The sequence below is a fragment of the Orycteropus afer genome, unplaced genomic scaffold, assembly GCF_000298275.1.
Source record: "Orycteropus afer afer isolate SDZICR_OR568_19922 unplaced genomic scaffold, OryAfe1.0 scaffold00276, whole genome shotgun sequence".
Taxonomy (NCBI): domain Eukaryota; kingdom Metazoa; phylum Chordata; class Mammalia; order Tubulidentata; family Orycteropodidae; genus Orycteropus; species Orycteropus afer.
This window is the reverse complement of record NW_006921863.1, coordinates 1,273,503-1,283,388: the sequence shown is the minus strand read 5'-3', so window position 1 is coordinate 1,283,388 and position 9,886 is coordinate 1,273,503. Positions and strand designations below refer to the sequence as shown.

The window sequence follows — 9,886 nt, the reverse complement described above, 5'->3', positions numbered from 1 at the left end:
AGTCCAATTCTGCATCCTTTCCTTCAAGGCTCAGGGGTCCAAGATTATCTTCTGTGTCTGTGTTAATTGGTTTCCCTTTTCTTTGTTGAAGAGGGTGTGTGCAATCCTTCTGCCTAGTCCGCCATCTTGCCCCGCCTCCACCTCATCAAACTTTTTACCAGTTCAATTTTGATACCTTCTCCATACCATGGCACTCTCTCTACTTCTCTACTGGGTTTGATTATTTGCTGAAATAGCCACAGAGAACTCACAGATCATACTCACACAAATGGTGTTTATTAGGGAAGGAATAGTCTACTTGGGATCAGGATCAACTTGGAAGCAACAGGTACAACTCAGAATTCAGTTCTTAATCAGGACAGCTTCTTTCACCTTCTCAGGATGTGTTATAACCCTTAGCTCCAAAGGCAAGTGAACCTAGTTCAATCAAGTGCCCAGAGGGACACTACTCTGCCAGAAAGCCTCCTGCCCAAAGGTGTTCCCACCATGTAATTTCCTGTCAGTCATTTGGTTCTACTGCCTCTGTTGCCATCATTCTTCTGCCATTGCTTCTCGCCATTGTCTGGTTGTCTTCTGTGTTACAGCTCTCTTTCTCTTGGTGTCCTGGGTCTAGGAGGTTCCCAGCACAGAGACCCTGGGTCCATAGTGTGTGTTCTGCACCTGCCTGTTCTTCTTAGTAGTAGTGATTCTCCACCCTGCTCTGAGATTGACTTTTAAGCTTAGTAGGATAAGAAAATAGCCAATCCCCTGTTTAGGGTTCCCTGCACCTTATTTGCATCATTAGCAAGCTCTCCAATCCTCTTGGTGGGCCACAAGCACCTTATTTGCATAGTCTCACCCACACATTTGGTGGGAGTTTCAAAAGCTATAGCTAGAAAGCCCATATTAAGTAGTTTATTGCACCACAAGAGGAAAATACATTAAGCCGGGAGTCTGAAGACCTATATTCCTTCTAGGCTTGCTCTGTCCCTAGATTTTGGGCAAATCATATACATGCATATCTCAGTTTCTGCACCTGCATTCACATCTGCATCTGCACATGAATTTGCATAGTATTGTTGCCATGCTCAGTTAGTATAACATGCTTCAAATCATTAGTGCTCTGAGATTTCTGTAAGACCTCAATAATTATAAGGTTCTATCGTTATTTTTCTCATTAACATGTGTTTGGACCCAATTTAGGCCCCATCCTCCTAACTCTACTCCTCTTACTTTTGCTCAGTTAGTCTTTTATTTTTGTTTATTTTTTTTTTTAAGGGAAGAATGTGCTTTCTCTTTGTTACAAATTCCTCAGACAAATTTTCCTGTCACTAGATGCACTGTCTCAAGATCCTACTCTCTTAAGCTTCCAAGAACATAAATAAACCATGTATAAAACTTTTGCTAATGTGTGGGCCATTCAACATGCACCCTCCTTTTACTCTAACTTTTGTTTGTGATAAAGAATATCTAATTATGGTGCCCTGAATTTATTGGCATAATCAGAATAACCACTCTGGCAGTAGAAATTTAAGTCATAAACAAATTCAAAAGCCAAAACTGGATTCATGGGAAAGGTAAGTCTCCAAGAAATATTGTCATTCCCTTCAGAGCACAGTATGTAAGTGACTACTCCCAGTCATATTGTACACTGAGACATATGTGTACAGAAATAACATGAATCACAAATATGAAATGTGTCATTTCAAATTATGAACTATAGAACAAATGCATTAATTTGGTTGCTTCTCTAATGAATGAAGGCCATATGATTTAAATAATATACATTTAAAATACTTACTATATTGACAATTTCTTCCCATAAATTCACCTGGGCATTCACAGGAATAATTAGCAACGAGATCTGTACATATTCCACCATTTTTGCAAGGCTCAGCTTCACATTCATTTATATCTACAGAAAACAGAACAAGGGAAGAGAATTCTTAGTGAAATAATTAATTAGATATTGTAGGATTTTAGAAAATTTAATTAAAAAGAAGTCTAGGAAGGTGTGTATGTGTGTTGAGTCAATAATACAGATGATAGTTAAAATAAAAAAAAAATTGTTAACAATAAAATTAAATTGAGTTCCAATAGAATCAATAATCCACATGAAAAGACCAACAGAACCATGATACTTTCCAATTATGAAAATAAATATGAGTAGTTTTGGGAAATATTTAGTGTACCCATAGAATTAAATCATACAAATTAACCCTGATAGAGAGATGAATTTCTATCACTTACAAGATCCACAACCTCCCTGGCAGCATCAACTGCCAATTAACACTGTCTCATTTCATCTTAATTCATTAAAATTCTGACAGAGATGTTTTAGTTTCTGAATAGTTTGCCTTTGATGAATGCTAGGAGAAGCAAATTAGAGTTAATAGCTACAGCTCGTTACATGCAAAATATAATAAATGTAAATGATCACTTCCTAATCTCATTCAAGTGTTTCTAAAGTTAGGATGACTAAAGGGACCTACCTTTGATATATCATTATTATACCTGATACAAAATCAGATGAGATATAAAACATTCAGAAAATTATCCTAATTTCCATGATAATTTTGGACAACAGAGAAAATGAAGATGATTTTCAACAAAAAATAGATAAATAATATTGAATTCAGTAAGCCATAAATCTGTCAATTTATAATATTGTGGTGGCTTGTGTATTGCTACGATGCTAGGAGCTATGCCACTGGTATTTCTACTACCAGAAAGAACACCCATGGTAAACAAATTTCAGCAGAGCCTCCAAACTAAAACAGATTAGGAAGAAAAGACTGGTGATCTACTTTTGAAAATTAACCAATGAAAATCCTATGCATCACAACAGAATATTGTCAGATAAAGTGCTGGAAGATGAGACCCTAAATTAAAAGGCACCGAAAAGATACATAACTGCAACAACAGTCTTGAGCATACCAACCATTGTAAAAATGGCCAGAATAAGGCAACATTTTGTTCTGTTGTACATGAGGTCATCTTCAGTCAGAACTGATTCACAGTAACTAACAACAACAATTGAAAGAAATACCAACAAGTGTTATTTATACATCATTCCCTCTAAGCACAGCCTCAGAAAGAACAGGTCCTGTGGGAATTATTAGAGTATTTGGAGAACACACATCACTATCTATCTCTTTCTCCTCCTAAGATACTCAAATCCAACCTCTTTTCTGCTCTTATTCCCTCAATTCTCTTTTTTAATTTATCACTGACCTAACTGATATTACTTAACTATCAGTTCACATGCTTATGTCCTATCACCTAGTCAGACTGAGTGTTTCACAAATAAAACACCAGTACTACACAATTCTTTTTATACCTTATAAATGCCACACTGTATCTGGAAGACAATTGTTGTTGTTGTTGTGTGCTGTCGAGTCGGACCTGACTCATGGCGACCTCTCCCTGGGTTTCCAAGGTGGTATTTCTACCGAAGTATATTACTCAACCTTCCTTCTGAGGAGTCTGGTGGGTTTGAACTGCCAGCCTTCTGGTTAGCAGTCAAGTGCCTTAGGCACTATGCTACCAGAGCTCCCTGGAAGACAGTTAGTGCTCCATAAATATGTCTTCATAAGCCTTCTATTCAAATAGTAGAAAGAGCAGAGTGCACATTTTTAAAAATACATTTTATTTGGGATTTGTAGTAGATTTTCCGACACACTACAACATGTCAAAAGCCCAACATTTCTGAAGTCACCCTTTGGGCCTGGAATTGAACTCACTCTTGTGGCTTAACTGTCAGCCAAACAACAGACAGGCCTATGAATTGAACTAGTGGCTTAGTGCACAAGGCATTTGACTGCTAACCAGAAAGCTGGCAGTTCAAACCCACCAACCACTCCTCAGAAGGAAGACTGGACAATCTACTTTTGTAGAGATACCACCTCAGAAACCCAAGAAGGGGTCACTGTGAGTCAATTGAACTGATGGCAGTGAGATAAGATGAACAACTACACCAGGGAGATGCACTCCTTAGAACAATCAACCTTGGGTGATCAGAAGGGCAGCATTTGCATAGGGAGGAAGGTAGGGAGGCCAGAATGCATAGGAAAGAAGGACAAAGGGAAAGGGTAAGGGCAGTGAGGAAGTAGGAGGGAGCTGTTACACTGGGAGAAATGTAATCAGTGTCACAAACCAAAATGTATATGAACTATTGGGTATAAAACAAATCTTAGTAAAATTTCACCCAAACCACAATAAAAAGTTTTTAAATAAATTCACTTAGGGTTTATTCATATTGTACTAACATGCAAAACATATTCACAGAAATTTGAAATTGGCATGAAAATCATTTTGCTATATATTCTGTTGACAGATCAGAGCAAAACAATAACATTGTGTTAATGGAATGCAATTTGTGTAAATGAATTCCTTTGGCTACTTTGAAACATGTTCAGTATGTCTTTCCCTTGTATCATATCTGTTAAAAATTTGTCTTTAATGAGAACTTATCAGTGGTTGATAAGATAAATCTTGACGTCTTAGAAAATGCATTGCCTTATTTTGTAAAGTTAGAAATAAAAAAGTTATTTTCTTATAGAGAAGAAACTGAGTACCGATATCATTAGCAGATCATGTAAGGAAAAACGTAAACTGATCTTGGACTTGAAGGAAAGGTATGAATAACAAGCACTGGAGAAGATGGTGGTGTTTTTCCAAGCAGAAGTCCAGAATGAAGTATAACTTTGAAGAAGAATGCTCATGGTATGATGTGTGTGCAAGTGCACAAGTATTTTGTGTGGAGTAGAGAGATTTGTGAAGGGAAATGCTGGGATCCAAGTCTAGGGAATCAGAAAGGAGCTAGTTGATGAGGGTGAACTCCTAAAACCAGCTAAGGGAACTAGGCTTTGGCATTGAAGACTGGGAGCAGAATAGGAAAGTATCCTCTGCAACCTGATACTGTAGAAAGACCTTGTAGTTGCGTTATCTCTGTCACGTCGGCCTCCAGTGAAGACAGATTTGGGAAATGCTTAGAAAAAAATCCATAAAGGAAAGTATACCAGAGACTCAAAAAATACTTGATGGTAAAATGTACCATGTATATTTTACTTCCCGTGTAAGAAGCTCTATGCATGTTCTCATTTTAAGCCTGATTTATATCATGAACAAAAGCAAGTCTGGCTCTGGCTGATCTGAAAGGTTAATAGAAGGAAGTTTTTGTGGTCAGCAATGTGAGAACAATCAAGTCATTATACACACAATTAATGATATGCCATCACTTTTGTTCTTTGCTTCATTGAATTTTCCAAATCTTAATAAAATAAGTAGTATTTAAAGCATGTGACTGTGAATATAATTGAAACAAATCAACCTTTAAATCTTTCAACTATGTGTTCATCAGGTCAGATATACAATAATAACCAAAGCAAGCTATAATTAAGAATGTCTGATTGCAAAAAAAAATTTTAAAAAAAAGTTAAGATATTTACCCTTTACCCAAAGCTTAACAACAGGTGTAATGAATTGGAAATGCATTTGCTGAGATGAAAATGCTTTAATAGTCATACTCATTTGTTAAAAATAATGAACTTTTCATTGTTTACATGTTAATTTTTCAATATTTTTAACTCAAAAAACTACCATACTCTAAGTTCCTGAAAATATTTTAAGTGATATGTTTTTCAGTTTAGTAGATTAAACTTACATTTAATAACAAAATTAATAAACATTTCTGCATATGTGCCTATCTAGTAAAATGCAGGTTAAAGAGCAGATGCAAATTATACAGAAGCTTTTATACTTCATTAGAAAGCAGAAGCCTTTTAAGCAGTGAAAGGCTATTTCCACTGAGATTAACACTACAAATAATCTAAATAGAAACTGCCCTCAATTTGTATAAATCATGTTTAATTAAAGACTAGATAAAAATGTTCACATAATAGAATATAATGAAATGAAAATTAAACATCTTTGTAATAAATCACATACATTTAATTTGTGACAGATGAAGACATTATCATGCCCAGAGGGAAAATGTCTACTCCTATTCAATGTATACTGGAAAATCCTAGTTTATTCAGCTCTGGTAACATAGTGCCTAAGGCACTTTACTGCTAACCAGAAGGTTGGAGGTTCAAACCCACCAGCCACTTCTCAGAAGGAATGTTGGGCAATCCTACTTCTGTAGTGTTACTGCCTTGGAAACCCAAGGAGGGGTCACTATAAATGGGGCCAACTGGACAGCACATAACAACAACAACAACAACAAAATTTTGACACTCTCTTCCCCATAGAAAACAGGAACTTCCATATTCAGTCATACTGTTCATTTATAACAATAATATGTATTTTGAGTCCTTTGATTCTGTGACTGCCTTTGTAATTTTTTATTGTATTTTAGGTGAAAATTTATACAGCAAATTAGATTTCCATTTAATAATTTAAAAAATTATCTGTAGCATTGGTTATGTTTTACTATGTCTCACTGTTCACATTATTTCTATTCAGTTCATTGTCTTTCCATTGATCTAGCTTCCCTTCTCCTACTCATCTTTGCTTTTGGATAAATATTAACCATTTAATAGAATATAAGTAATCAGTTAACAGTGAATATTACTCACAGGTAATATTATTTACTTTATAAGCTAATTAAATATTTGGGTAAAAAGTTATTTATAGGAACACCTTCAGTTCCAAGAACAAAGGGTACCTTAGGGTGATAGTTTGGGTATTCCTATGGTGTCCATAAGGAACTCTGGTGGTGTAGTAGTAAAGACATTTGGCTGCTAATCAAAAGGTTGTTGGTTCAAACCCATCAGCTGCTTTGCAAAAGAAAGATGAGTCAGTCTGCTTCTGTGAAGATTCATAGCCTTGGAAAACCAGTGGAGGTCACTATGAGTCAGAATCGACTTGATGGCAATGAATTTGGTTTTGGTTTCTATTCATCACTTTTTTCTCAGTTTATCATTCTGTGCTGGCTTATGTCTTGCTGTGACGCTGGAAGCTATGTCACCAGTATATCAAATACCAGAAGGGACACCTATGGTGGAAAGGTTTCAGAAGAGCTCCCAGACTAAGAAACACTCAGAAGAAGGATGGGCTCAGGTCACTTGTGAAAAAACTTAGCCACTGAAAACATTATGAATAACCGAGAAACACTGTCTGACATAGTACTGGAAGATGTGTCCATCGGGTTGGAAAGCACTTAAAGTACTACTGGGAAAGGGCTGCCTCCTCAAACAGAGTAGATCTTGATCACTTGGATGAGTAAAGCTTTCAGGAGCTCAAATTCCTGGTGTGAAATCACAAAAAAATAAGATGAAACAGTTACAAACATCCATTAATCATCAGAACCTGGATTGTACAAAGTATGAATCTAAGAAAATTAGAAGTTGTAAAAATTAATTGTAATGCATGAAGATTAATATCTTAGGCATTAACTCACTGACATGTACTCAATTCTGACTCATAGTGACCCATACTTGGTTGCCAAGGCTGAAAATCTTTAAGGAAGTAGATTGCCTCATCTACCTCCTGCAGAGCAAGTGGATGGGTTTGAACTGCTGACCTTCTGGTTAGCAGTGAAATGCCTCACCCATTATACCACTAGGGCTCCTTTTTTACCTTAGGCATTAGTAAGCTAAAATGGACTGGTATTGGACATTTTCAGTCTGTCAACCATATGATGTACTATGCCATGAATGACAAATTATATAGGAATGGTGTCACATTCATTCTCAAAAAGAACATTTCAAGATCTATCCTGAAGTACAATGCTGACAGTAATAAGACACTATACAGATGTCTACAAGGGCAGTCCACCACTTGTCTGTCATTTTGCGTGTTGCTGTCAGGCCAGAGGCTATATCATTGGTATTTCAAATATGAGCAGGGTCACCCATGGTCAACAGTCTTCAGCAGAGCTTCCAAACTAAGACAGACTGGGAAGAATGACAGGAACATCCACTTCTAAAAGAATTGACCACTGACAACATTATGAATAGCAGTGAAACACTGTCTGACATATTACTGAAACAGTTTATGAAGTGCTGTGAAACACTGTTTGATATAGTTCCGGAAGATGAGCCCCTCAGGTTGGAAGGCATTCAAAATACAACTGGGGAAGAGCCGCCTCCTCAAAGTAGAGTTGACTTTAATGATATGGATGGAGTGAACCTTTATTTGGGGACCTTTGGGGATCCCAATTTGGAAGAAGACCTTTATTTGCTGATAGAGCACAACTTAAAAAGGGAAGAAACCGCCTCAAACATTCATTAATAATTGGAACATGAAATATACACAGTATGAATCTAAGAAAATGGGAAGTTGTCAGAAATGAACTGGAACACATAACAATATATATCCTGGGCATTAGTGAGCTGAAATGGACAAGTATTGTCCATTTTGAATCAGATAATCATATGGTCTATTATGCCAGGAATGACAAATTGAAGAGGTATGGCCTCACATTCATCTTCAAAAAGAATGTTTCAAGACCTATTGTTCTGGTTACCTAGGGCCACTCTGACAGGATTTTAGCACAATAAACCAATACTGCAAGTTATTGCATATGTCTAAGTAATCTCAAATCAATTGTGTCCCCTATAGGGTTAGCTCTGGTAGCATAGCGCCTAAGGCACTTCACTGCTAACTAGAAGGCTGGCGGTTCAAACCCACCAGCCACTCCTCGGAAGGAGGATGGGGCAATCTACTTCCATAGTGATACTGCCTCAGAAACCCAAGGAGGGGTCACTACTATGAGTCGGGTCCGACTCAATGGTACATAACAACAACAACATAGGGTTTGTTACATATGTGAATATATATGCAGCAAATACAAATATGTACATTCATATGCCAATAGATAAACACATACATGTCATATGTATTTACTTCTATATGCCATCATATACATAGATACACATCCATATAAATGTATGTAACTCCATGCTTGCTTTTTTTTTATTATTATATTTACTGTTACTGAAAATTGTATATGTTAAAGCATTTACCAAAATTGTCTTTTTCTCACGTACTTCTTAGTGTTTTTATTTACCTTGTCAAGTTGTATTGACTTCACCCATATTTGGGGTTCCTTTCCCATCCAAAAGTAACAAGTACTTATTATCTACACAGTGATTCCCCCTCCTTCTCCCTCTCACCTCTGGTAGCCATCAAAGAACTTTGCTTTCTGTATATGTATCTATCCTTGGCTTTTCAAAGTCGTGAAATTATATGGTATTTGTGAGTTTGTGATTGACTTATTTCACTCAGCATAATGTTCTTCATGTTATGTTTCACAGCATCCTTGGTATTCTGTACAGTTGTGTAATATTCCACTTTATGTATATCACAACTTGTTTGTACATTCATCATTCATCTGTTGATGGGCATTTGTTGTTTCCAATTTTTGCTGGTGTGGATAATTCTGCAATAAACATGAATATGCATATGCTCTTATATCTGTTGCATATATACCTAGGAGTGAAATTGCTGGATCATAAGGTATTTTGATTTATATCTTTTTTGAAGAAGCACCATACCAGTTTCCATAATGGTTGTATCATTTTACAATCCAACTAGCAATGCATGAGTTCCAATCCCCTACCACCTTGCCAGTATTTGTTGTTTTCTATTTTAATGATCATTGTCATTTTTGCAGTGGTGAGGTTGTATTTCATTGAAGTTTAGATTTGTATCTCTCTAATAGCTAATGATCATGATTATATTTTCATATATTTGTCAACTATCTGAAAGTCCTCTTTGGTGAAGTTTCTGTTATATCCTTGCCCCCCCTTTTTTCTTCCCCCATTGGAATATTCGTCTTTTTATTGTTGAGTTATTGAAGTTTTCAGAAATTAGACCTTTATCATATATGTCATTATTAAAGATTTTTCCTCAGTTTGTAGTTTCTTTTTTTAACTCTCTTGGTAATATCTTCTGAAGA

General features: G+C 36.3%; 1 protein-coding gene across 1 annotated transcript in view; it reads right to left on the bottom strand.

The window, feature by feature from the left end:
• The window catches only part of EDIL3 (EGF like repeats and discoidin domains 3), a 772,555-nt gene that overhangs the window by 318,655 nt on the left and 444,014 nt on the right, over positions 1-9,886 (bottom strand). Inside the window, exon 5 of the mRNA XM_007950540.2 lies at positions 1,781-1,894. Coding sequence (XP_007948731.1) covers positions 1,781-1,894 — 114 coding nt within the window. The remainder of the gene's footprint in view (positions 1-1,780; positions 1,895-9,886) is intronic.